Source organism: Suricata suricatta, chromosome 3, assembly GCF_006229205.1.
Source record: "Suricata suricatta isolate VVHF042 chromosome 3, meerkat_22Aug2017_6uvM2_HiC, whole genome shotgun sequence".
NCBI classification, from domain to species: domain Eukaryota; kingdom Metazoa; phylum Chordata; class Mammalia; order Carnivora; family Herpestidae; genus Suricata; species Suricata suricatta.
In genome coordinates this window covers 166,627,287-166,655,189 of record NC_043702.1, presented here as the reverse complement: position 1 = coordinate 166,655,189, position 27,903 = coordinate 166,627,287, and the positions used below count along the sequence as shown (strand labels likewise).

The 27,903-nt window shown below is 48.5% G+C and overlaps 1 protein-coding gene across 2 annotated transcripts; it reads left to right on the top strand.

The window, feature by feature from the left end:
- Positions 1-24,777, top strand: MGST3 (microsomal glutathione S-transferase 3). 2 transcript variants are annotated; one of them, XM_029935692.1, is made up of 6 exons: positions 1-109; positions 16,957-17,080; positions 19,534-19,607; positions 20,734-20,791; positions 23,313-23,385; positions 24,522-24,777. In XM_029935692.1, the coding sequence occupies exons 2-6, from the start codon at positions 16,964-16,966 to the stop codon at positions 24,656-24,658; spliced, it is 459 nt and encodes a 152-aa protein (XP_029791552.1). In that variant the 5' UTR covers positions 1-109; positions 16,957-16,963; the 3' UTR covers positions 24,659-24,777. The 2 variants fall into 2 exon arrangements, with proteins under 2 accessions (XP_029791552.1, XP_029791553.1); XM_029935693.1 differs by lacking the exon at positions 1-109 and adding an exon at positions 137-236.
- The last annotated feature ends 3,126 nt before the right edge of the window (positions 24,778-27,903 follow it).

Below are 27,903 nucleotides of genomic sequence, written 5' to 3'. Positions count from 1 at the left end.
GGTCCCGGCCACGCCCCGCCCTGCCAGTGGCCAAGGGCGCGGCACCTCCAATTCACTGCAAAGCTGCGGTCTGCACCAGGGCTGCACCAGCCGAGCGAAGGTGATCCTGGTGAGTACTGACACCACCGCGCGGTGAGGAGCGCCGGCCCTCGGGACACTTCATCTCCTGCGTTGGGCACTGCCCATGCCTTTGCCATCCCGAGCTGACTGGGGACGCCCTCCCTTTCCACCTTCTGGTCTGTACACCTCTGTCTACCTTTCCATCCCCCTTGCCCTCCACCTGCCCTGCATCCTCCCCCTGTTGGAGTGGGTTTGGAGCGTCGAAATGGGGCCCACCTCGCTATCTGTAAGTCAGGGAGATTCTCAAGGTCAGCCGTTCAGGTTCTTCCTGTCCTCTCCTCCTCTCCCGGGGCTGTGCAGACCCAGCGCTCCTTGTTTCTGCCTCCCAGGGCCCACCTGACCTTGCCAGGCGCCCCTCTTGTGCAGAGGATGGGCGGGCAAGACCTGCAAGGGCAGTGGGCAGTGCAGGCCCGGTCGGTAACAAGTGCCCCGGGAGCCTTGCGCCTGCTGCGCTGGTGTTGTTAGGAACCCTCCGGGAGCGCCTCCCAGGGAATTGACTTTGTTTTCGTCCTGCCTCGTAGAAACGTTTGTGCATTTGTATTGGAACCCTTAAATGGGTCATTTCCTATCGCTGCCTGAGAGCTGGAGACTCCGCAGGGGAGGAGGGCTCTTCATGGACGGTTTCGCTCTGGATTTCAGAGACTTTTCCCCTTATCTGTGTCACTGCAGGGGGCCCCAGGGCCACTGCGGTGGGGCAGCCACAGGGCGGTGAAAGGGGCTGGAGATTTCACTAGTGAGTCATTCCCCGAAGTTGTGGCTTCTGCTCGTACTCTCCTTTCGGGCCGGGAGTTTACAAGCTACTTTGTAGTGCAGGGAACAAGTGGGTGTGGGGACAGGAGATAAAGGAAAAGCTGAGACCAGAGAGTATGTAGGAAAGGAGTTGGGGCTTTAATCCCTCGACTGAAGAAAAGGAGTCCTAAAGGGAAGGAGGCTCACTGCTGTGCAGACCTGTGGCCCTTTGTGGGTGCTGTGGACCCAGGCGTGGCCCTGTGGAAGTGCACAGATCTGAGATTTCCTCTGTGCGGGGAACTGCCGCGAGGGCTTCTCTTGGGAAATCTGTAGATCACGGGAGCCTGCAGCTCCCCCCAAGGTTATTGGTGAGAGTTCCCAGGACTATTTTACTTTAATGAATTCAGTAATTAAGAGCATAGTATCCTAGTCGGGGGTTCAAGATTGTTTATTCTCACAGCAGTTAAATTTAACTACGTTAACCAAAACTAACATCTGAAACCCAAAGAAATACTTTCACTCCTGGGAAGACGTTCTGTTAAGCTTCCAAAGTGACACAGTGTTACAGAAATAGAACTTTGTCAAGCAATGTTTTTCCCCCTGAACTGATGTTACTATATATAAAACAGATCTACTAGAGAGAGAGACTGTGGCCAACTATAGAAAATGCCCGCAGCGGGGCTGCTTTAGATTAAGGAGCAAAATTGGAGAATGGCAGTCTTCTTCCTACTTTAGATTTCCTCCTGCTGGCCTGAAGAGACTTAGTCATGAAAGGGAATTTCCTAACCTGGAGAAGCACAAGGGGACCCAGCATCCATGAAGGAAGGGCTTTACCCCGTTATCCAGAGACCTGCTGAAAAGCCCCTGGAGACTACTGAATACTGAAAACGAACCATGGACTGAAGGGGGAGGGGGACAGAGGGAGGGGGTGATGGTCATGGTGGGGGGCACTTGTGGGGAGAAGCACTGGGTGTTATATGGAAACCAATTTGACAATAAACTATTAAAAAAAATAAACAACAACAACAACAAAAAGCCCCTGGAACAGTCTGGAATGAACTGGATGACCAAGCTGTCAAAAATGCAATTAGTGCCTACCACGCAGGTAGCTGTATTTAAACATATTGTTCCCTATATTGTACTTAAATATTGTGAATCAATATTCAGAATACCGTTATGAACCACAGCCGACTACGAACTAGTTAGTATTTTTAAGCGATGTTTAAAAGAATCTCCTCACTGCTCCAGTTACTCAGCTGAAAGCATTAATACTCCTTATGAGTATACCGTCCTCCCGAAAGAGAAAGAGGTCAGCGATAAGGCTAGGAAACTACTGTGTAAAAGAGAATTCCTGTTCCCTCACTGTCTCTTGCAGTGTCTACCTACCTACGGGTATTTGCAAATACCTTTAAGGGATTTCTGTTTTTGAGATTTTAAGTCCCCGCTTATCCTCTGAGCTCTTCGCAGAGTTGAGCTGTTCGTTAATTGGAACGCGGGATCTAAAATGTTGGTGTCCTAGCTCACTCTTTTTTCAGTAAGTGGTATTTTCCTTCTCCAGCTGAAGCAACGTGAATGATTTTGGCACAGCATCATCCTAAGTACCATTAGATAGAAACAGACCCCTGTTCCAAGGCAGGACCCAGCAGCCCAGGTGGCTCCTTCATCCAGGATGTCTGGGACCCTAGCAGGGACCCAGCAGCTGTGGGGAATTAACGACAGTCTGCCCACATTTTTTGTGATGGAAAATCCAAGTGGTGTCACTGTGACTCATTCAAGATTTTTGTTTTCCTTTTGTGGAAGTCGGCTTCGTTTCACCCATGGCCTCCATTCAGTTTCTCTGTAATACCAGTTCAGGCACAGGGTGTGTAGAAATCGTGATATGAAAAGTGCCCTTCTCTGGTGCTTTGCTCCTTTGCAAACCTGTGCACCTGAACGTGGAGGAAGTTTTTCCTTCCTGTGATCTCTCCTCTTGACATCGGGCAGTGCCAGCATTCATTAAAAGAAATTCAAAAATAAGTTACTCTTTGGATCTTTTCCAGGTTTTTTTTTTTCCTTCCAATTAGAACGCTCTCAGGCTTTAATCAGACAAAGACTTGGAGTTAATTGTTATCTCTCTATTCCTATTAATATATTTTATGCTCCGGAGAGACTGTGGGGAGATAGAAAAATTCCAAAAGAGATCAGGTGTGGTCACACTTGCTCTCTAGTCTCATTAAGAGGCAGTGTAGGCAAAGGTTGATGCCATAAACTCTGGAGCCGGACTATGTGGCCATGGGTGAATCCAGGCTTCCTCTGTCATGGCTGTGTGACCTTGGGCAAGATTACTAAACCTCTCTGAGAGTCAGCTTCCTCATTTGCAAAATAAAGTAATGAGATACCACAGGGATGCTATGAGCAGTTAGTATTGGTGAGCTACTTAGAACAGTATTCTGCGTATAGTGAATAATATAGGCTACTAATAGATATTATTAATGATAACTGATATATCCTATCACTCTGTCTGGTCTCTGGCACTAGATGTACCCTTCTAGCCTAGTCTGCTCTCCTCTCTCTTCCTTACACAAGTAAACCCCCTTCCTGTGTCCTATGTGCTTGCTGTTTTCTGTCCATGTTCCCTCTCATACATCGCTGTTTATGTTCTCAGAGCCTTTCTCTCCATCTGTCACCCTCCTGTTTCATGCTGCCTCTGTCCATTTTACTGTGTCTTCTAGAAGGTCAGGACCTTCGCTTTGAGTCTTGATCGCCATTGTAGCCCTGCGCACCTCACATATGTCCAGTGTGTAGTGGGGGAGAGTGCAGGGAAGGATTCCTTCCAAAGCAATACCGAAGAAGGTGGTAGGCGGGGCGCCCGGGTGGCTCAGTTGGCTAAGCATCTGATTTCGGCTCAGGTCCGAAACCATGATCTCATGGTTTGTGGGTTCGAGCCCCATCTCTTGGCTCTGTGCTGTCAGCTCAGAGCCTGGAGCCTGCTTTGGATTCTGTGTCTCCCTCTCTCTTTGCCCCTTCCCCACTCATGCTCTGTCTCTCTCTCTTTCTCAAAAACAAATAAATATTAAAAATATTTTTAAAAAGAAGGTGATAGAGGTGGGCTTAAGGCAAGCATTCCATTTAGGTAAAATGGTTTGTCCCACATTGACTTTATCAGATCAGCCCCACAATAAATTGCCATGAGGTTTTTATGTTCTTGTCCATGCCGTGGCTTCTCCCCATTCTTTCCCCTGCCCTCCGAGGTCGATGCCTTCAGACTGTGGGAAATGTCCCCCAGCCTGTCACTCGGATGACATGTCCCAGGGGGGCTGTGCTCCAGATGGTCCAGCCTGACCCAGGGCTTCTGGATGAGGTGCAGACACGTCGAGAAGCCTCACCCCATAGAGCCTTCTGCATCAAGAATCTGAGAAAGTCTGTTGCCACACGAGCGGGTCGCAGGGCTACCTAGGAACTGTCCCGTCTTGTTACAATCTACTCTTCTTCGAGTCCTGAATTACAGTTGTGTTTTTTCCTAAGGGAGATTCTGTTCCATTCAGGCATGTGTCTTTAGTGTCTTTCCGTACAGAAGTCAGACTCCAGAGAAGGCAGCGGGTAATTAGCTCACTTAGCCTGATCGGGATTTATTTGCTCCCCGCCGGCATAGTTAGGCATTAATTATTTTCAGTACTGACAGTTCGCCCAAGTGTTGAAATTAAAACAACATGGGAAACTTGAGTATTTTATATGGCCAAGCACTGGCTGTTTAACTATAATGCCGCATATGTTTGGATCATGACTCACTGATCTCTTAAAGTCACAGATCTTGTCAGATCTTGTACCCTGCTCACTATTAGCTAGCTTCCAGTTTCCAGATGTTCTGCCAGGAACATGGATGAGGAATGGAAGAAAGTGAGGTACTAGGAAGGTGCCGCTCTGACCTGCCTCTGCTGTGCCCCTCACTGCGTTAGTGACCAAGTGCTGGATGCGTCACAGTTATGCCCATTCAGCTAACTCCATGTTTAGCCCTTGGAGAAGTATCTACCAAATGTGCAATACAGTTGTGGGCAGTATTTTTCCTCACCTGGGTTATTATTCCTTTTCTCAAATGTCCATGCACTCCAAAAAAAATCTAGCTGGGGCGCCTGGGTGGCTCAGTTGGTTACACGTCCAACTTTGGCTCAGATCATGATCTCACGGTTCATGGGTTCGAGCCCCACATCGGGCTCTGTGCTGACAGCTGGGAGCCTGGAGCCTGCTTCCGGTTCTATGTCCCTCACTCTCTCTTCCGCTTTGTCTCTGTCTCTCAAAAATAAACGTTTAAAAAAATATTAGAAAGAATCCAGCTGTCATGTGACACCTGACACAGATCTTACCATCTGTTTAATATAGAAGCAGCCAGAACTGGCACTTGGAAAACGTAGGATGGACGAACAGAAATCCTGTGACTCTTGCCTCTCCCATCATGGAAGCAGGGAATGCCTTTCATGCCATTTCCCTCCAGGGTTCTCAAATCTCTCCGCTGAGCTTTCTGTGGGTTCAGCGGGGTCGGCTGCCCTGCCTGAGATGATTTTGAGGACCATTCATTTGCAGAACCATCTAGAGGCAGAAGGAGGCCAGGCAGCTACCCTGGGGTGCTTTGAGCAGGCTAAGCAGACAGCCTCAGAGATTTCTCAGCCACCTTCCAGCATTGGGAACTCACAGAAGTCCATTTGGGACAATCAGCTCTTAAAGTTACCGTCCTTGGGGTTAGTCTCATGAAAATAGTGGCTTTTGCCACATAAAATCAGGGGCCATATATAAGGACAAGTGGATTCATAGCACAGGGAGCCAAATGAGAATTTCAATGAAATGCTAGGGGATGGCTCCAAGTCGGTCTGGGAGTGCTTTAGCTTTGTCCCATTCCTGGGTGGCACATCGCTGAGAAATTACAGTACAATTTCAGGAGAACAGTCTTGTGAATGGAGGTACAGATCCCCATTGCCCAGGCTGGCTTTATTCTGCTGGTTTGAGGGCAAAGAGAAAGCTGAAAGGTGAAATCTGTTCTCCTTTAAAAAATCCAGTCCGGGCACCTGGAGGGCTCAGTTGGTTAAACATCTGGCTCTTGATTTCAGCTCAGGTAATGATCTCATGATTCTTGAGATTGAGCCCCGCATTGGGCTCTGTGCTGATAGCATGGAGCCTGCTTGGGAGTCTCACTCTGCCCTGCTTTCTCTCTCTCTGTCTCTCTCTCTCACTCATAAATTAACATTAAATTTTTTTAATCCAATTAATTTCATTTAGTAAAAGTTGAGGAGCACCGAGGTGGCTCAGTCGGTTGAATGTCAGGCTCTTGATTTCAGCTCAGGTCATGATCCCAGGTTGTGGGATCGAGCCCCGTGTCAGGCTCCATACCCAGCATGGAGCCTGCGTGAGATTCATTCATTCATTCTCTCTCTCTCTCTCTCTCTCTCTCTCTCTCTCTCCTCTCTCTCTCTCTCTCTCTCCTTTTCCCTCTCTTTATGCCCCTCTCCCCCACTCGCACTCTCTCTCTAAAATAAAAAAAATTCAAACAAAGATAAGTTAATGTCACGTCATGGCTTGGAACCAATCATTTGAGGTAGGTTCCCAAATCTATAAAGCCTGCCTCTTGCTCCATTTGTGCAATGTTGATTTTGATTGTGCCCTGGGGAATTTCTACCGGCAGCCAAGCGGGACTTGAGTAAATGGTGAAAGAGAGCTCTGCCCCAGGAGTACTCTGACGAATGTGGTTCAGGAAATGTTCTGGGCAATCTTTATAACTGGAGGAGCCCTGTCCCCATGAGATAAGCCAGGAGGTGTGGCAGCAGCCCGAATTGGAGGAAAGGCTCAGCACCGGGTAAGCACAGTGGTGGTTATGTTTCCAGAGACTCTGTCCCCCAGGGGCCACCTCAGGCAGAGGTCCTCATGAAAATCTGTGCTGCGAACTCAGGCACTGGATGGGAACACGTCTTCTCCTTTGAGCCCAAGCTTGATCCTTCCCCAGGGAGCCTTTGGAGCGGTGCCTTGTGGCTTCCTTCAGGTCTGCTGGGCGTCCGCCCACTGGCCCCACTGAGCATTGTTGCCCCGGCGCTGCTCCGTCCCCCCACATGCCACGGCCCCAGCGGTTAGCAGGGCACTGGGCTCCCTTGTCCTCCAATCTCCCCTGGGCTTTGCTGCTGCCTCCTGGCCCCTACCCCACCTGCTTCAAAGTACCGTTCCTAGTTTCCTTTCCTCACCTTGCTGTGTCTTCAAAAACCATATTCAGCTATTAAATACTCTGATAGATTAAAAAAGTTGTTTTTAAAACTATAATCTAGGGGCACCTGGGTGGCTCGGTCAGTTAAGCATCTGACTTCGGCTCAGGTCATGGTCTTGCAGCTCATGGGTTCAAGCCCTGTGTCGGGCTCTGTGCTGACAGCTCAGAGCCTGGACCTGCCTCGGATTGTGTGTTTCCATCTGTGCCCCTCCCCTGCTCGCGCTCTCTCTCTCTCAAAAATAAGTAAACATTTAAAAAATTTAATATTTTTAACATAATAAAAAGGCATTTATGGAAAACTCACAGCTAACATCATATTTAATGAAGGACTGGAATGCATCCCCCTCTAAGATGGGGATCAAGATAACGATGCCACTGGGCCCCTGGGTGGCTCCGTGGGTTAAGTGTCCAACTTCAGCTCAGGTCATGATTTCGCGGTCTGTGACTTTGAGCCCCGCATCGGGCTCTGTGCTGACAGCTCAGAGGCTGGAGCCTGCTTCGGATTCTGTCTCTGTCTCTGTCTGTCTGTCTGTCTCTCTCCCTCTCTGCCCCTGCTCATGCTCATGCTCTGTCTCTCAAAAATAAATAAATGTTAAAAAAAAAATTAAAAACAAAAATGATAAAGGTGTCACTCCTATTCAACACTGCATTGGTTCCGGGGTGCCTGGGTGGCCCAGTCGGTTAAGCGTCTGACTCTGGATTTTGGCTCAATCATGACCGCACAGTTCATGAGTTTGAGCCCCACACTGGCAGAGTGGAGCTTGCTTGGGATTCTCTCTCTCCTTCTCTCTGCCCCTCCACAGCTTGCTCTCTCTCTCTTAAAGTAAATAAACTTGAAAAACAACAACAATAACACTGCATTGGTTCTAATTAGGGCGACCCAGCAAGCAAAAGTACGGAAAAGGCTTTCACAGCGGAAAGGAAATAGTAAGCCTGTCCTTGAAGCCGACATGCTCCTGGATGTTGAGAGCGACAAAGCTCACGGACACCGCTCTCCCTTCTCCTGGGCCCCCGTGCCCCGCTCTGCTCCTGCACTCCGAGCCCAGGGTGCAGCTCTGGGCGGGAGTTGTGCAGAGCTGTTTCTCCTCGTTGCTCCCTGTGCCGGGGGGGAAAGTAACGTAACTCCCTGGTAAGGAGCAACCCAGCGGAGTGGTGTGGTAGCAAAAAGTGAGACCTCTGTGTCGCCTGCCTGCGTTCAGACCTCAGCTCCATACCACTGGCTATGGGATCTTAGATGAGTTGCTGAACTCCTCGCTGCCTCAGTCTCATCTGTAAAATGGGCATGAGAACAGTAACTACCACATAGGATTGTTACGGGGATTGTTAATTTACTTGACTCTATTGTGGGCCTGACAGAGGAGAAGCAGTAGGTCTTCAAGCAAAGGTTCAGGATGTAGTGATGCCGTTATTTCCCATTTTGCTGTTTCTGCCATACAGAGTGAAAATTCCCTGAAGAGTTAGGTGGAGGTCCCACTGGACCCTTAAATAGACCTTTCATTTGAAGTCATGTTGCTGATGGTGTAGAACTTGACCCATCAAGTCGGAAACCATCATCTCAAGAGGTCGTCCTGGACCGTAACGACCACCACTCTTGAAAGACGAAGAGCTTTCAACTCCGACTCATTTGACTGGTGGGAAATCTGGTCTGGCAAGTGATCGTGACCACAAAGGAGAGATCTGGGAATCTACGAGCTCTCCCAGGCTAGGCTCACAAGATAAAGTCTCAGAAGACAGTGAGCTGTCTTACCTCCCTGTGTTGGTTTGGTGGGAGCCCTCTGGTCAAGCACAAAGAAGAAAGCAATCTTCTGACAGGCACGTTCTTCATGTGTGATTGTGAACTCCTCTGGTCTCATTTGCCCTTGGGGTTCTGGAAGATGCTATACAGAAAGGGGCTTCTCAGAAGCCCCCAAGGAGCTGATAGGGTATGGACCGTCAAGACAAAGCTCTAGCAGTGGTTTTAGAATTGGATCAAATTTAGGGCACCTGGGTGGTTCAGTCAGTTGAGTGTTTGGCTTCAGCTCAGGCCATGATCTCATGGTTCATGGGTTCAAGCCCCACATCGGGCTCTGTGTTGACAGCTAGCTAAGAGGCTGGAGCCTGCCTCAGATTCTGTGTCTCCCTTTCTCTCTGGCCCTCCCCTGCTCATGCTATCCCTCTCTCTCTCTCAAAAATAAATAAAACATTAAAAAAAAAATTGGATCAAATCAACACCTCCTGAAAACCGCATCTTTGCCTGGGCCAGTGGTTCATTAGATATGGCCCCTGACCAGCATGGTCACCTAGGAACTTGTGGGAAATGCAGGTTCCCAGGCCCCGTTAAGCCCCTGGGATCTGAGATTCTAGGGGGTGGAGTGTGTTTTAACAAACAGTTCAAGTGACTTTGATGCTGCTAAAGTTTGAGAACCAATGGCCTAGAACATAAGACAGCACTGTATTGAATTTCTGTCATCATGGAAGGAACTATAGAAAATGTCAGGGGCATCTGGGTGGCTCAATCGGCTTAGCGTCCGAGTTCAGCTCGGGTCATGATCTCACGGTTCGTGAGTTTAAGCCCAACATCGGGCTGACAGCTCAGAGTCTGGAGCCTGCTTTGGATTCTGTGCCTACCCTCTCTCTGCTCCTTCCCCACGTGCGCTCTGTCTCTCTCTCAAAAATGAATAAACATTAAAAAAAATTTTTTTAAATGTCAGCAGGAGATAGATTCCATGTCCTCAAGAAGCATATTTGGGAATGTATGCCATTTTCATTGATCAGTATGCAAAGTAATGCTGTAATAGCTCACTGATGAGCGTGGAACAAATGTGCAAACATTGAAAGGCAAGCCTGCAGCCCATGCAGGTGGGTCAGGAGTGCAGACGTCGTGGAGGAAGGGGGAGGACGTGCACTGGACCAGGACCGCAGGGACAAATTTAGGAGCGGGGCGGAGACACACTGCCTCACCGCCCACCTGTTTCTTCACCCTCAACACATGAGCTTCCGTCTTCTGCCGTCCCCCTGAAACCTGGCGGTCGAGGCGCCAGAGGGACTCAGTCAGCTGAGTGTCTGACTCCTGACTTCAGCTCAGGTCATGATGTCACGGTTCATGAGATCGAGCCCCCATGTCGGGCTCTGTGCTGACGGCGAGGGAATTCTGCGCTGGGATTCCCTCTCTTCCTCTCTCTGCCCCTTCCCTACTCATGCTCTCTTTCAGTCTCAAAATAAATAGATAAACTTAAAAAGAAAAACCTGGCTGTCAAAGGGTCCCCCTCACCAAAGCCAAGAGCATTTGGGAAGTGACACTTCGTCTGTTAACACTAAGTGTCTCCCTCACACTTCCCTCCTCTCGGCTTAGTCCCTGGAGGGAGAAGCAGCAGGTGATGGTTGTCAAGGACTCCAGATCTGTCCTCTCTAACCCTGTCTCCTATGTCTCCCGGCCACACCTCCGGCTTTCTGTCCCCGTGAGCATGCCAGGCTTTTCTCACCGAGGCCTTTGCACCTGCTTCTTCTTTCCCTTTTCTAATACATTTATTTCCTTTTAAAATATTTCATTTATTTTTGAGAGCGTGTGCACACAGTGGGGAGAGGCAGAGAGAGGATCCAAAATGGGCTGCGCTGACAGCAGGGAGCCTGATGTGAGGCTCCAATTCACGAACCTTGAGATCATGACCTGAGTCGAAGTTGGCCACGGACTGAGCAATGTGCAGTGTTGCCACAGCCAGGGGGTCTTCCTGGTCTCAACTGAGATGGAATTGACATACGAGATTGTGTGAGTTTAAATGTATCAAGTATTTATTGACCCCTTGACATGTTTGTGGTCAGTCTTCTGTCCTCATTAGAATGTCGGTTCCTTTTATTTTATGGGGTTTTTCTTTTTGTTTTTGTTTTTGTTTTATTTTTGAGAGACGCAGAGAGAGACAGTGTGAACAGGTGAGGTCAGAGAGAGAAGGAGACACAGAATCCGAAGCAGGCTCCAGGTTCCGAGCTGTCAGCACAGAGCCCGACATGGGGCTTGAACCCATGAACCATGAGCCAAAGCCGGACGCTTAACTGACTGAGCCAACCAGGTGCCCTTCAAATGTCAGAACCTTAAAGGACAGGGGGACCCCATCTTGTTCACTGCCGTGTCCCCCCACACCTCTGCAGTGCCCGCACATAGTAAGCGCTTTCCACGTTGTGATTAAGTGAACTAAGTGTTCTTAGACACGTTATGCTGTCCACACTGGGAATCTGTGGAGACCAACCTTTTGCCAAATCGAATCTATTTCAAACTCAGAACTAATTTCTAAGTCAGAGCACCTTACTGCTTTGTAGAAAAATCAGTGTCTCCTTATTTAGGAAGTAGTACTTAAATGTGGGGGGACATGCACACTTACCGGTATTTACAATATGCCTTCATACTTGCACCCACGTTGATTAAGTGCTCATACCAGATGCTTATGTAGTTCATTTCATTTAATTCCACAAACCATCCTGTGAAGTAGGTAGTTAGTATTCTGTTCTGCAGGGAAATGAGGTCTCATTCCCAAGCTCGCGGAGGCCGTGTCTGAGCACACATCCATCTGACTCCAGGATTCCCCCAGAATTCCAGTCTCTACTCCTGTGCACTTTCCCACAGGAACAGACAACCCATAAAAAAGTCTGTTAGGAGTAAAAACAGTTCCAAAAGGATCTCTGCTTTTACATAAGTGACAAGAAATTACATCAAAGTACAATCTCGTTTCTTTTAGCCTTCAAGTTAATATTCCTTCAACAACTCTTTTGACGTCTCTCCAGACCGTCTGGAAACAGTTAACTGAAAGCTTACCTCCCTGAGCTACTCATAAGGGAGGGGAGAACGGAAATGCTTCGGTCCTATTTCTGCCTTTGCCCAACACATTCACTTTCATTTTGAAGGGTATTTTTGTACCCAGTTTCCTTTTTTATTTTTTTCAATGTTTATTTTAGAGAGAGAGAAAGCATGAGCAGGGGAGGGGCATGAGCAGAGGAGGGGCAGAGAGAGAAGGAGACACAGAATCCAAAGCAGGCTCCAGGCTCTGAACAGTCAACACAGAGTCCGATGCGGGGCTTGAACTCACAAACCTGTGAGATCATGACCTGAGCCAGAGTCGGACTGAGACACCCAGGTGCTCACTGCTGGGTACCCAGTTTCTGATCACTGCTAGGAAGGGGGAAGTCTGGAATTGGGTACCTGTTCTATTGGCCTTTTCCCCTGGTAGAACATGAGTCTTATGAAGGCAGGCAGGGACCAAAGTCTGGCTTGTTCATCTGGCCATTGCCAGAACCAGGACCAGTGAGCGGTAAACTCAAATTAAGTAAGTGAACGCACACTCACTCCCACACCGGAATGAGCCTCTTCTGCTACAGGGAAGATTTCCATGACTACTGATGTCCACGGTTGGTTCCAGGCTTGCTGATTTCCACGGTCAGTGTCGCAAACCTGCTTCCTCCTGAAGACTTCCCGCTTTTCAGATATTTTAACACAGCTAAGAGCTCAGAAAAAGAAATGACCGTATATCACTCTAAGTTTTGTTTGCTGTTTTAAAATAGCAGTTCTAAATTATAAGCTCTTAAATGTATATGTATATTATCACTTACTTATTTTTTTCTCTTTTTTTAATAATAGTTTATTGTCAAATTGGTTTCCATATAACACCCAGTGCTTCTCCCCACAAGTGCCCCCGACCATGACCATCACCTTCTCCCTCCCTCCCCCTCCCCTTTCAGTCCATGGTTTGTCTTCAGTATTCAGTAGTCTCCCTTGATCTGTGTCCCTCACTCTCCCTCGCTCTCTTTCCCCCTTCCTCTCCCCATGGGCCCCTGCCAGGTCTCTCCTGTTAGACCTATGAATGCAGACATATGGTATCTGTCCTTCTCTGCCTGACATATTTCGCTTAGCATGACACCCTCGAGGTCCATCCACTTTCCTATGGCAATGAGGAAGAATGAAATATTATCACTTATTTAAACATCCCCTTTCTCAACCAGATCAGGACAAAGACAGTTAACAATCACACACGTGATATGAACTGATGTGGAACATTTGTTGAGTGCTTACCACGCGTCAGGCATCATGCTGAGCCTTAGAGGCTTTTCCATTTCCTCCGGGAGACACCCATGGGGTGGGGGGGCACCACTGCTGTCTCCTTCTAATGAAGGAGGCCCGGGCTGCTGAAACGCATGGAGGGTGTTCCCAAGGACACACACTAGGAGGGTGAGAACCAGGTCCTGAGTTCACTTTCCCTGCACAATGGCAGCCCTGTCCCGTGCACGACCCAGAGCAGGTAAGTGACGGGGTTCAGGCTAGGAGCCACATAAGGACTATATGACGGGATTCCTAATATATGGCCTGTTCCTCAGGTTTCTCAATTCCTAATTATTGTCAGACCACTTTCTGTATATTTTTTTGGTATGCACCTGCTCATTTTGGAAATGATAGAAAAGCACGAAGGGAAATCTGTAATTGATGCATCTAGAAACAGTCATGCTTATGATTTTGATATGTTTTTCTGTTATAGAGAAAACTAAGATTATCTCGTGCATACACTTTTTTAAATTACTTTTTGTTTTAAGTTCACTCTTTTATTTTGACACAGAGAGAGAGAGAGAGAGAGTCCCAGGAAGGCTCTGCACTGATACAGGGATCAAACTGACAAACTCTGAGATGATGACCTGAGCCAAAGTCAGATGCTTAACTGACTGAGCCACCCAGGTGCCCCGATATACACTGTCTGAGTTTTCCTCTTTTAATGTAACATGCTGTACGTTCAGCCTGTTTCAACATCTTTAATTATATGCACACCATTTTTAATGGTTCTATAATATTCTATATTACGGGTACATTAACTAGTCCTCTATGCTTGGCCATTTCTGTCACTGCTATTATAAATAGTGTCCAAGTGGATGCCTTTGCACCAAATCTGTCTGAATTTCTGATTGTCACCTCCAGCTAGATTCCCAGGGGAACTAATAAATCAAAAGGCATGAACGATGTCAAGAACATACGGGTTGTTAGGCTGTTCTCCAGACAGCTTTTATTTTTTATTTTAATTTTTTAATGTTTTCTTTAGTTTTGAGAAAAAGAGAGACAAGGCATGAGCGGGGGAGAGGCAGAGAGGGAGACACAGAATCTGAAGCAGGCTCCAGGCTCTGAGCAGTCAGCACAGAGCCCGATGCAGAGCTCGAACCCATGAACCGTGAGATCATGACCTGAGACAAAGTGGGACGCTTACCCCACTGAGCCACCTGGGTGCCAGTCTTTTAAACTTCCTCCCCCACCATGTAAGAGTGCAAACTAGGTACTTTTAAATACATACCTAAATAAATTTCTATTTATACTAACGTATTCGGCTGGAGGGGACGATCAACAAATGCCATGATACAGCTACGTGGTTGCAAAGGAACCTATGCCTGTGTTGATGGTCGGGCTCCGAGGGCTGTTGGACCCCGTGCCGCGTGTCTGGGGCCACGTCAAAGACCCAGGTCTAGAGCACAGCTCTCACCCCCCAAGACAACCTTTTCTTCTTGAGTCAATAAAAGGGTTGCTGGTAACACAGAGCAGGTATGTAATCGGCAGAAGGTGGTGTGCAGCCGAATGTTCTTGCATGTTCTCGCAGAGAGGTTGTGAAGTCCTGGGAGCTATCTGCGGGCTCCAGACTGGGACAGCCTTGGGCGTGGCTGGCACTGCCTGGGGTGTGGCCACTGGGAACCACGCTGCCTCCACTTAACCTGTGCGCACACCTGCACCCAAACCCACAGAGGCCAGTCTTTAAGGAGTGGGAACATCCGTCTCTTTGCCCTGGATTCCTCCAAATAGAAGGATTCAGCAAAAGATAGAGGGTTATTTTTTTTGAACCCTGAGTGAATTAAGCTGACTCTCTCCTTAAAGGACAAGCCTTACCCATTTCCCAGTCCCTCCTGGATTTATGTTTCCAAACAGCAATGGTGACAGAGCTTTTATCAGTGTTCTGACCTCCTCTTTCTCTGCTTCAAAGGTTTCAGTAGATAGTTGTGCGGGGAACAAAAGGAAACTTGAATGACTTAGGCGCCCAGGTGTCGAGTGTTATGTGTCGGGGACATCATTCCTGAGAGCCACCTGCAGTTGCGGCTTCATGCGTTCCGCAGGTGGCAGTAGGCACCGTCTGTGCTTGGTGTGGAGCCCCAGACAAACGCAGCTCCCCGCAGGGCAGCTCAGCAGCTGCTGGGACTGGCTGCGGTCTCTGGTTCAGCCCTGATCCCACCAGCGGAAAGCGCTAGCTGCTAGGCTGTAGGAGGTGGGTGGGTGAGGGGGGATCAGGGCAGGTGGCTTCCTGGGCTTTGTTCTTGGACCTTTGCAGGTGTGTCCAGGGCTCCTGCAGGGAGAGGCTCAGGGAGGGGAGTGGAGACCCTTTGCTCCCGTCTGACACACTCACTGTCTCACAGACCTACTCTAGCACCGGAGTCTGGGTCCCCCTTTACAGTACGTTCTCTGCCCTTCCAAGGTACTTCCCATTTCTGGCTCTGCTTGGCCCCCACCCAGATTGAACTCAAAGGACGTCAGATAGGTCGGGAGGCTCGGTCATTTTTCTTTTCATAGAGGTGTTCTGAATTCACCCTATATTTTTATTTTAATAACTACTGCAGAAGCTTCTTCCTTGAGCTGATTCTCTGAATTTCAGAAGTGACTAATGCTAGAAGGGACTGGGAGCAGGGAGGGTTGGAGGGCAGCCAGAGACTGCTTGCTGCGTCCATACCTGATGGTGGGGACATGGTGGGGACATGGTGGCCAGGAGGCCATTCCTGTGCTCAGTCATGGAGACAGCTTTTTGTGGTGTGTCCCCCCCAGGCGAGGTAGGTGGATGCCACTCCAGTGCAGCTCCATGAAGGATGTCGGCGGGGGGGAGGAACACTAGTAAGAACTGTGGATCGTGGCAGGCGGTGGGGGCAGATTTTGGGGGACTTCAGCCCCAAATGTCATTTTTCAGACCTAAACAAAATGTACTTTTTTTTAATGTTTATTTTTGAGAGACAGAGACAGAGAGCATGCAAGCAGGGGAAGTGGCAAAGAGAGAGGGAGACACAGAATCCGAAGCAGGCTCTAGGCTCTGAGCTGTCAGCACAGAGCCCAATGCGGGGCTCGAATTTATAAGTTGCGAGATCATGACCTGAGCTAAAGTCGGACTCTTAACCAACAGAGCCACTCAGGTGCCCCCAAATCCCACACTGAGAAAGGTGCTATGACACCTCTCAGTTTGCAAGTGGGATTAAAAGGGGACATTGGAACCATATTGGAATATAAATTTGAATCCCAGCTCTGATGCTTTCTATTTTAGACCTTTGGCACATGGCTTAACTCCGGGTACTCTTTGGACATAGAGATAACTCACCCTATTGTTAGGGTGACTGGAAACACCTTGGCACAGTAGCCCCTCCCAGGCTTTCAGGAGAGACTGCAGTGAGCCAGTCATCAAGGATGGACATTTAAACTGAATGCAGGGGTATAACTACATCTGGTAAATACAGTGTTTATCAGAAAACATGTGATATGACTGTATACTTTTTAAGTTTTTTAACTTATTTTGGGGTAGAGGGACAGAGAGAGAGAATGAGAATCCCAAGCAGGCTCCATGCTGTCAATGCAGATCCTGACATGGGGCTCGATCTCAAGAACCAAAAGATCATGACCTGAGCCAAAATCAGGAGTCAGACGCTTAACTGACTGAGCCGCCCAGGCACCCCAGACTTGAATAACTTGTAAGTTCCGTTGAGTGATACACAGTAAGCTCTCCGTCTACCTCTTAGAAACATCATGTTTACTCACACCTTTCTGATGTAGGTGTACTTGTGCAGGTGATGAAGCACACTGCTCAAGGCCTCCTCCCGCGGGTGCCTGCTGTGCTGGGTGGTCTCCTAACGTCTTCTTCCTTCCACAGAGCCAACATGGCCGTCCTCTCCAAGGAATATGGTTTTGTGGTTCTAACCGGTGCCGCCAGCTTTATCATGGTAGCCCATCTAGCCATCAACGTTGCCAAGGCCCGAAAGAAGTACAAAGTGGAGGTGAGCGGGAACGTAGACTTGTCTGAGGCTAGAACTTGTTTTCAGTTGTGAAGGAAGAGGGGAGGTGCCCGCGGTCAGCAGCGGCAGTGGAACTGCACCTATCGGTGGTACTGCCCCTTTCTGGCGGGAGGAAGGCAGGAAATATGGGGCCTGGCTGGGGAATGGTTTCCATCTTGTTTGTACTGTGCCTTTTCTGTTGAAAGGCCATGGGTGCTGAGACAAGAACAGGATGCTTTTGGCTGGAGCCGTGCGTGTGCCAGGAAGAGGGTTATTTTCTAAAGAGAGTTAAACAAGGGGGACCTCATCAAAACAAAAGGTTCTGTGCGGCAAAGGAAGCTGCCAGCAAAGTGAAAAGGCAACCTAATAAATGAGAGGAAATATTTGCACATCATATATCCAATAAGGGGTTAATTCCTAAAACATATAATTCATACAACTCATTGCAAAAAAAAAAAAAAGCAACACAATTTTAAAACAGGCAGAGGATCTGAACAAACATTTGTCTAGAGAAAATATACAAATGGCCAATAGGTACATGAAAAGGTACCCAACATAATCACTCATCACCAGATGCAAAGCAAAACCACATGAGCTATCACCTCACACCTGTTGGAATGGCTGTGCTCAAAAAGACAAGAAATACCCAAAGCCGGTGAAGACGGGGAGAAAAGAGAATGCACTGTTGGTGGGAATGTAAATTGGTGCAGCCACTATGGAAAACAGTATGGAGGGTCCTCGAAAAAATTAAAAAATAGAGCTACCGTAGGATCCAGCTATTCCACTCCCAGGTATTTCTCCAAAGAAGATGAAAACACGAACTCAAAAATATATATGTACCCCCATATTCGTTGCAGCACTATTTACAATAGCCATGATGTGGAAGTGACCTGAGTGTCCATCAATGTGTGTATGGATAAAGCAGATGTGGTGTATGTATTGCAGGGGACCCTCAGCCGTAAAAAAAGAATGAGATCTTGCCATTTCCAACATGGATGGACCTTGAGAGCATTATGCTAAGTGAAATAGATTAGAGAAAGATCAACATTGTCTGATCTCACTTATATATGGAATCTGTAAAAAAGCTAAAATGCACAGCATGATAGCTATAATTAATTTTTCTATATGGCATATTTGACACTTGCTAAGAATGCAACCCTTTTGTATAATAATTTTTTAATTATTTTGGGGGGTTTGGGTTTTTTTAATGAATATAATTTATTGCCACATTGGCTTACATACAATACCCAGTGCTCATCCCAACAAGTGCCCTCCTCAGTGCCCATCCCCCATTTCCCCCTCTCCCCCATCCACCCGCAAGTTTGTTCTCTGTATTTAAGAGTCTCCCTGTGGTTTGCCTCCCACCCTCTCTGTAACTATTTTCCCCCTTCCCTTCCCCCATCGCCTTCTGTTAAGTTTCTCCAGATCCACACATGAGTGAAAACATGTATCTGTCCTTCTCTGACTTATTTCACTCAACATAATAACCTTCCAGTTCCATCCACATTGCAGCAAATGGCATGATTTCATTCAAGAGAGCAACTCTTAAATGTTCTCATCAAAAGAAAAACAAATCTGCAAGTCTTTGGGGGGATGGGTGTTAACTAGACCTACTATGGTGATCATTTCATGACATACATATTTATCGAATCATCACATTTTACACTTGAAACTAATAAGACATGTCCATTCTACCTGGATTCTTTTTACGTATATAAATAATAAAAGAAACTAGAGAGGGCTAAATGGCAATAGTCTTCCCTGGCGTGTCACTTTAGAAGTGATATCTTAAGGTGAAGTTGTGTTTCCCAAATAGAGAAGGAGCGGGTGGTGCTGGGGTTAGCCTGAGCTCAGACACTAGACATACAATTACTAAATGTCCCCTTTATTTAGTTCCCGATGACCTAAAAGGAACAATTACTAGGCTTGTCCCTGGTGAGCAAATTGAAACATTTATTTCTGGATGGCAGCTTAGACTCTCTGACTAGAGCTTCTTTTAAAGTTTTCGCATTGATTTTTCCTTTTTTTTTTAATGGACATGGCCATGAAAATTCTCACACACTTTCTGTTCCCCCATTAAGGAAAATCTTAAAAAAAAAAAAAAAGTGGCATCGGCTCACTCTTGGGAAGGAGCTGTTTCCCTGTGGTGTGACTGATGCATTGGAAACGCAGAAGCAGTGGGACAGTGTCAAGAGCACTGAGTTTGGGGCATGCTGCCTCCATCCTTGTGCGACTAGGCACAGACCTACATTCTTCGTACCAGATATTAATAGAAGTACATTGAATCTGCTTCTGGGAGTTGAGACCCTTCTCCCTGCAGATATTTAAGCAGAAAGCCATCATCTGTCCGGGTATGATAGAAGTTGCTGGAGGATAGGTTATCTGTAGGGTTGGTTGTAGCTCAGCACTGAACACCACTCTTGACCGTTTGATCCACATGAACTTTGTCTTCACAGTATCCAATCATGTACAGCGCGGACCCTGAAAACGGGCACCTTTTCAACTGCATTCAGCGCGCCCACCAGAACACGTAAGTGTTGGACCCACCAGGCGCAGGGGGTGGGGGTCTCTGGAGTACGTGTTTTCTGCCCAGCATCTTGGCCTTGACTACCCTGTGTGCCAAGAAGCAGCTGTGAGAACGATCCTGGGCACCTCACTGAAAGTGTTGTGAAAAGGGGTGCCTGGGGGGCTCGGTCTGTTCAGCATCCGACTCTTGATCTCAGCTCAGGTCATGATCTCACCATTCGTGAGTTCAGGCCCTGCATTGGGCTCCGTGCTGACAGTGTGGAGCCTGCTTGAGATTCTGTCTGCCCTTCCCTCCTTCAAAATAAATATATTTTTTTAAAAACCTATTTTAAACAGTGTCATAAAAATATGTATGTGAACAGATTAAATACTCAAAGCTGTTAGCCTAGTGAGGTTCTGGATAATCTTTTCAAAAATGTCTTTCATGTCATTTGCAGCTCCGTGAATGGAACTAGATAGAGGGTATTAGGCTAAGTGAAAGAAGTCAGTTAGAAAGACAAATATCACATGATTTCACTCCTATGAGGACGTTTAGATACAAAACAGATGAACCTAAGGGAAGGGAAGCAAAAATAACACAAAAACAGAGAGGGGGACAAAACATAAGAGACTCTCCAATACGGAGAACAAACAGGGTTACTGGAGGGCTCGTGGGAGGGGGGCTGGGCTAAACGGAGAAGGGGCGTTAAGGAATCTACGCCTGAAAATCCCTGTTGCACCATGTGCTAACTAACTTGGATGTAAATTAAAAAAATAAATTTAAGAAAATGTCTTCAGCATTGCATCGCCCTTCTGGAGCATTTGTAAGCCGTCCTTTCTAAGATGAACTTGACTCTCCCAGCCGCGGGGAAGGAGCAGCTGTGGGCTCCAGAAGGAAACCCGCTTGAATTCACTGAAACCTTCCTCATCGGCGTGTTAGAGCCGAGGTCTTGGGCCCAGCGTGTCATGAGTTACCCTTACTCCTGTGCAGAGAGGAGAGGCTGGGTGCTAGAGGGGGGTCTTCTCCCTCCTCTCCACGTTCAATGTTACGCTCAAGTTTCCAACTTGGCAAGTAAGTTTGGGGCTCTTGGTTTTACTGCCACACATGTCGGTGGGGCCCTATCTGAAAAAACATTCTCTGTCTCTTCCAGGTTGGAAGTGTATCCTCCCTTCTTATTTTTCCTAGCTGTTGGAGGTGTTTACCACCCGGTAAGTTTTTCCAGGGGGGTTTCATGTGTTTGGATTGAGTTCACTGAGCTATTGACTAAAAACAGCAGGAAAGGAACGTGGAATGAACATCTTCAACATCTATTGAAAAGAATCGCATTCAACTACTCCTTACAAAGCTCTTGAAAGTAGGTAGGATTTTCTTCATTTTTTAAAAAATATTTATTCTTGAGAGAGACAGAGAGAGCGTGAGCGGGAAAGAGGCAGAGAGAGAGGAAAGCACTGAATCAGAAGCAGGCTCCAAGCTCTGAGCTGTCAGCACAGAGTCCGATGTGGGGCTCGAACTCACGAATCGCAAGGTCATGACCTGAGCCGAAGTTGGACACTTAACCCACTTAGCCACCCAGGCATCCCTAATTTTCCCCATTTTATAAAGATGAGGGGAAACCTCCTGAGGAATGGGTAACTGTCACAGGGCAAATAGCTACATGCAGAGTAGCATAATCAGAATTTGAACCCAGGTCTGTCTGATTCTGGACCATTTGTGTCCGTAGTTTTTATTGGCTACCAACATTTACCGATCCCCTGAGGTTACAATAGTGAACAAAACAGGCAAAGGCCCTGGTTTACTGTCAGTTGGGGTCACAGACAAAGGGCGACCAGGTACGTACAGTGTGTAATTAGGCTAGAATTCTAGATGATGCGTACCACGGAGGAAAACAGCAGGGCAGATGGAGAGATCCTGGAACGGGAGACACCTGTGAGCAGGTGGTCCGGTGAGGGCTGTGCAGATTGCAGAGGTGACATTTAAGCAGAGGCAGTGACAGTCCAGCAAAATGTAAAGAAGGTGAGGGAGCAGGTGCCACAGGTGTTCGGACGCCTTCCGGACAAAGAGCGAGGGCAGGTCCTGAGGCAGGAGCCCGCGGGGCCTGTCTGGCGAGCAGGGAGAAGGAGAGCGGGGCCTTGTGGGCCAGAGAAATGGTCTGCACTGCACCTCACCCTAATAAAGCAGGTGTGTCTACACCCGATTAGCTGCCAGTTGGGTCTTGCCCTGGACAGAAAGTGTTTCCCTGTCAGGGAGCTGAATTCTTTTTTTTTAAATGTTTATTATTGAGAGCGAGAGAGAAACAGAGCATGAGCAGGGGAGGGGCAGAAAAAGAGGGAGACACAGAATCCGAAGCAGGCTCCAGACTCTGAGTTGTCAGCACAGAGCCTGACACGGGACCCAAACCCACGAACCAGGAGATCATGACCTGAACCGAAGACGGATGCCCAGCTGACTGAGCCCCCCAGGTGCCCCCAGTTTCCCCTTAATTCTGACCAGAGTGCTGACACTTTACGTTTCTGGTCCTCAGCCTTACGTGAGCCTCTGGTCTGGACCTGAAGGGCCTTGTGCTTTTGCAGTATGGTCCCAGGATGGCACACCTGTAGTCTATGGCCTTGAAGTCCATGCTTTCTTCAGAGACCCATCTGCTGAGGTCTTAGAAAAGATACTTCTTGTGCCTCGAAGGGGCCCCGATCCTTGCACGTGACTGGACGAGCCGGTCTAAATAGACGAGTTGGTGTGTCCCAGCTAGGCGTCACCCCATCCCCTTTCCCGTCCCTCCTCCCCAGACCCCATTCCCTGCGCTTTGTTAAAACACTCCCGAGAACTGCTCGGAGGACAAGCACCTGCTATCGTGCCTAGGTTGTTGGGAACTCTGCAGCCCCCCATCCCCCGCCCCCCACCAGGCCCGGCCTGGCAGAGACCAGCTAGCACCTAGTGCCTCGTGGGCCTGGGGTTTGCATTTTCAGTTGTTTCGCACACCTGACAGTTAACTTTTCCCCGAATCAACTAAACGAACAGGAAGCCCTCACGTACTAACCTTACCCCCAGCGATGCCCTTAGAGACCGTGACCTGTGGTGTTTCACATTCCCACACAGCCGCCCTTTTCCTGCTGACTCTCTCTGACCTAGGGGGTCACCCCAGGCTGGTCCCCCATAGGACTCTTCATCTTGTATCTCTCTTGCCAAGCGTGCTGGGACGGGGGAGACCTCCCCTCCAAGACCGCATATTCTGTGGTGACCACACTGTACGCGGCATCTACTTTTTCTAGCGGAACTCCTCACCCCTGCTCGGCTGCAGCACGGCCCCCTCCGGACGGGGACCCTCTAGGACAGATGCAGGGGCGGGACCCCCGGCTGCCCCAAGAGAGATGGGCGGGCTTCCCCTCCCAGTGTCCTCTTGGGGCTCACCCTTCAAGCCTCAGGCCTGCCTCTCCCTCTCCTGTGCTCTAGCCCGTGAGTGCCCCAGGGCAACCCCGGGGTGGGGGGGCTCCTTCCATCCCGCCCCCTGGAAGGCCCTCCCTCCTCTCCCCCATCTGTGAGCAGTTTATAGAGGAATCGCAGGCCTTTGATGTTCCCAAGACAAATGACAGACCTATGCCGCCAACTTTGGTATTTTACCGTATCCAGCAAAGTATTATTTTTTCTGTTAAAACATCGTGTCATCAAAACCCTAGATATTAAAGACGACGTGTCCGTTTTGTGAATGCTGACTCTGACACCGCCCTTTTATTTCAGCGTGTAGCTTCTGGCCTGGGCTTGGCCTGGATCGTGGGGCGCGTTCTTTATGCCTATGGTTACTACACGGGAGGTAAGCATGTATCCACGTAAGCCGTCCCCCGTCCCGCTGCTCTAGGCTCCTTAGCAGCACTGTAAGGAAAGGGGAAGGAGCAGGAGATTTAGGTGAAAGGTCTAGTATCTTCTTTTTTTTTTTTTTTTTTATGTTTTTAATTTATTTTTGAGAGACAGAGACAGCACGAGCAGGGGAGGGTCAGAGAGAGAGGGAGACACAGAATCTGAAGCAGGCTCCAGGCTCTGAGGTAGCTGTCAGCACAGAGCCCGACGCGGGGCTCGAACCCACGAACCGTGAGATCATGACCTGAGCCGAAGCTGACGCTTAACCGACTGAGCCAGCCAGGCGCCCCTAGTATTTTCTTTTTACTACTTTTTGAAGAGTAACAAAACATATCTTCACTGAGCATCTTGCGTGTCATTTGCTGCTCTAAGACCTTTGCAAATGCTATTGAACCTGATAGCAATTCTGGGAGACAGAGGATATTCTCCTGTTTTATAGATGAGGAAACTGAGGCTGAGCGACCAGTGTCAGCTAGTCACCCAGGATTCACACCCAGGCAGCCTGAGTCCGGAGCCCCTGCTCCTAACTCACTGCTGTAAACGATGTGGCCGAGACAGAAGCGGGAGGAGGAATCCTTTGGGGGAGGGGGGCAGTCCCAAAGGCCCTGGAGCAAAGTTGCTCTAATTACTATCCCATCATTTTTTTAAGGTCCAAACAATACTATTGTGACACTTTATTTAAAAAATGTTTTTATTTTTGAGAGAGAAAGAGAAATAGAGCGTGAGTGGGGGTGGGGTTGTCGACAGAGAGAGAAGGGGGAGACACAGAATCCGAAGCAGGCTCCAGGCTCCGAGCTGTCCGCACAGAGCCTGGTGCGGGGCTCGAACTCACGAACAGTGAGATCATGACCGGAGCCGAAGTCGGACGCGTAATGGACTGAACCCCACCCCCGGGCGCCCCAGTTGTGACACGTTTCTTCATGTGCAGCCTCTGACATACCGATGGCTTTTGGCCAGAGGTTGGCCGAGTTCGTGAGGCCAGACGGTCTGAGGTGCACCCCCAGAGGCCTCAGGTAGAGTCGCCTGTGGGTGTTGGAACCGCTCTCCTTTCGGGTCCCCCCCCCGTCACTCCTGCTCTGTCTTCTGCCGCAGAACCCAGCAAGCGGAGTCGGGGTGCCATCGGCTCCATCGCCCTCCTCGGCCTGCTGGGCACAACCGTGTGCTCTGCCTTCCAGCATCTCGGTTGGGTGAAAACCGGCCTGGGCGGGGCGTCCAAATGCTGCCATTGAAGAATTCTAGGCTGTTTACAACCTCTTGTTCATTTTGAGTGACTTGCTTTTATTTTCAGTTACTTTTTTTTTTTTTCTAAATATAATAAAGACTTACCTGGCATTAGCCTCATACCTAACCTCGACTCTAGCCCTTGTTTCTTGTTGGAGCCTTTATCTAAAAAAAAAAAAAAAAAAAAGTAGCCTGTTCCTACCACATGGCGAGGGGACGGGCGGGGAGCGCCCCTCCTTAGCCCGCCGGGGTGCTTGTTGAGGTGAAGCTGGGAGAACCCTGTTCGCTGGGGCTCAAGGAGGGCAGGTCTTCTTGCTCGCTGCTAATGCGTACGGCAACAAGGGTTTTTTCAAAGTTTCTACTCAAAGATTGCTTCTATTGCTGAAAAGCTAGTGATGGCTAAGAGTATGAAACTTAGTAAAGATCTGATCACGTAGGTCCAAATGGGGAAAGACACCTGACAACAAAATGTGTTGAACTGAAGAGGCTTAGTTATCCCCGGGGAGGGATGCTGGTGGCAGAATGAGGGGGCTGCCCCTGCGTGAACGTGGCCGTGAACACCACTAACAGAAGCACAGTGTCTACACCGTGCTGCTCCATACGGCAGCCGTGAGCTACAGGGCTACTTACATTCAAATTAACAGACATTTTTTTTAATGTTTATTTGAGAGGGAGTGGGAGCGAGGGGCTTGGAGAGAGGGAGAGAGAGAATCCCAGGCAGGCTCCGTACGGTCAGTGCAGAGGCCGGCATGGGGCTCGAACCCACAAACCGTGAGGTATCACCTGAGCCAAGATCAAGCATTAGATGCCCAGCTGAGCCACCCAGGTGCCCCTCAAGTTAATAAACTTCAAATAAAATAAAACTCAGTTCTGTAGTTGCTCTTGCCACATTTCAAACACTCCACAGGCTGTGAGGATCAGAGAAGGGATCTGAACCCACCCTGACTTTAAAATCCACGCTCTCTCCTTTGTGCTCCTGCGTCACTTCAGGCTGGAATGCTTTGGCCAGCCATGGCGAGAGGACCCCCAGGGCCCTCCGGCAATCTGGTGAGGATTCTGGGCCGGAGCAACGTATGCTCCACCATAGTTCATAAGAAGTCTGCCCAGCATGGAGCAAAATAAGGAAAAGGGAGGCTGTTTTCATAAAGCTTAAACTTGGTTTTTTACATTAAAATGTCCTTCAGAAGATGATGGTGATGATGAGTGGTAGAGGTTTTTTTTTGGTCCTGAGTTGGAAAAAATAATGCATTAAAAATTTAGACTAGGCTACTATGGTTTTTGGGGTTATATTTGTTTTTTCTTCATTTTCTGGGTTTTAAGAAAGATGCATGTCAGCTTGGTGAACTTCTGGTGGTTTCTTTTCTCATCACCGAGTCTAGGCGCCAGGGGAGCAGCCCAGGGGAGACCTGGGGGTGACTGGCATTTTCACCTTTGTTTGAAGTCTGAACAGGGGAGGCTTCTCAAAGTCATGCGACCTCAGTCCAGATCATACAATGGGCTCAAATGGAGTTTTATAAGGAACTCCACTACGTATGATGATGCTGTGACGGAGTGGGGAGCCCAAGAGCTGCCTTCTCCTTTTCCCAGGACCCCCACTAACAGCACCTAGGGCTTGGCAGAATCCTGCCTGTGGATTGCTGCTATGGACAAAGACCATGTCCTATTGGATAAAGGGTTAGTATCCAAAGTCTGTAAAGAACCTGCCAAACTCAACACCTGAAAAACAAATACTCCAGTGAAGAAACGGGCAGAAGACATGAATAGACAGTCTTCCAAAGACAACCTCCAGATGGCCAAGAGACACATGAAAAAATGCTCAACATCGCTCATCATCAAGGAAATACAAATCAAAACCACACTGAGATACCACCTCACACTAGTCAGAGTGGCTATAATGAACAACTCAGGAAACAACATGCTGGCAAGGGTGTGGAGAAATGGGCACCCTCCTACACTGTTGGTGGGAATGTAAACTGGTGCAGCCTCTCTGGAAAACAGTGTGAAGGTTCCTCAAAAAACTATCCATAGAACTCCCTTATGACCCAGCAATAGCCCTGCTAGGGATTTACCCAAGGGATACAGAAGTGCTGATGCATAGGGGCACACATACCCCAATGTTCATAGCAGCACTGTCAACAATAGCCAAATCATGGAAAGAGCCTAAATGTCCATCACCTGATGAGTGGATCAAGAAGATGTGGTTTATATATACAATGGAATACTACATGGCCATGAGAAAGAATGAAATCCGGCCATTTGCAGCAAAGTGGATGGAACTGGAGGGCATTGTGCCAAGTGAAATAAGTCAGAGAAAGACAGATATATGTTTTCACTCACATGTGGATCTTAAAAAACTTAACAGAACATGGTGGAGGCAAAGGGGGAAATAGTTACAAACAGAAAGGGAGGAAGGCAAACCGTAAGAGGCTCTTAAATACAGAGAACACTGAGGGTGGATGGCGGGGTAAAGAGAGGGGAAATGGGGGATGGGCATGGAGGAAGGCACTTGTTGGGATGAGCACTGGGTGTTGTAAGTGATGAATCACGGGAATCTACCCCCAAAACCAAGAGCACACTTTACACACTGTACGTTAGCCCAAGTTGACAATAAATTAAAAAAAAAAAAAAAAGACAGTGACCATATCTGGCAAGCTACTTTCTATAAAATTCCTCTGTCTGTGGAAAAAAGAAAATTGGTCTAAGTACTGCCATTCACTGCTCCAGGTTTTTGTTTTGTTTCTCTAAGTAGGCTTTACTCCCAGCACAGAGCCCAACGTGGGGCCTGAACTCACAACCCTGGGATCAAGACCTGAGCTGAGATCATGAGTCCAGCCCTCAACTGACTGAGCCACCCAGGTGCCCCCAGAGCTGGTTTGTTGCTGTAGAGGGACACATTCTGGAAACGAGAGAGCCGTGCCTAAATCTCCACGCCACATGTCAGTGTCCCCTGCCACACCTCAGTGTCCCCCGCAGGCAGCCGTGTGCCCTTGGGCAGGCTGATTAGTCTCCCTAAGCCTCGGCTCTCCCAGCTCTAAGTTGGGGATAGTAACACTTACCATATAAAGTTCTTGAGGATCAAGCGACAGTCTGTGCCCGTGCCCCGCACACCGCCGCCGGGGGCCAGCTCGAGGTCTCGCACGCATGTGTGCGGTGCGGGAGCACCTGCTGGCGAAGCTTCATTCTTCAGGAACGAGCACCAGCGCACCGGCCTCTCACACGCTAAGGAGTAATTCCAAGGAGTCCCCACTCCGGG

Coding starts and splice junctions, on each gene's coding strand:
- MGST3 (XM_029935692.1), top strand. CDS start 16,964: ATGGCCGTCCTCTCCAAGGAATATGGTTTTGTGGTTCTAACCGGTGCC. Junction 20,792..23,312: donor TTGGAGGTGTTTACCACCCG/GTAAGTTTTTCC, acceptor CTTTTATTTCAG/CGTGTAGCTTCTGGCCTGGG. Junction 23,386..24,521: donor CTATGGTTACTACACGGGAG/GTAAGCATGTAT, acceptor CTTCTGCCGCAG/AACCCAGCAAGCGGAGTCGG.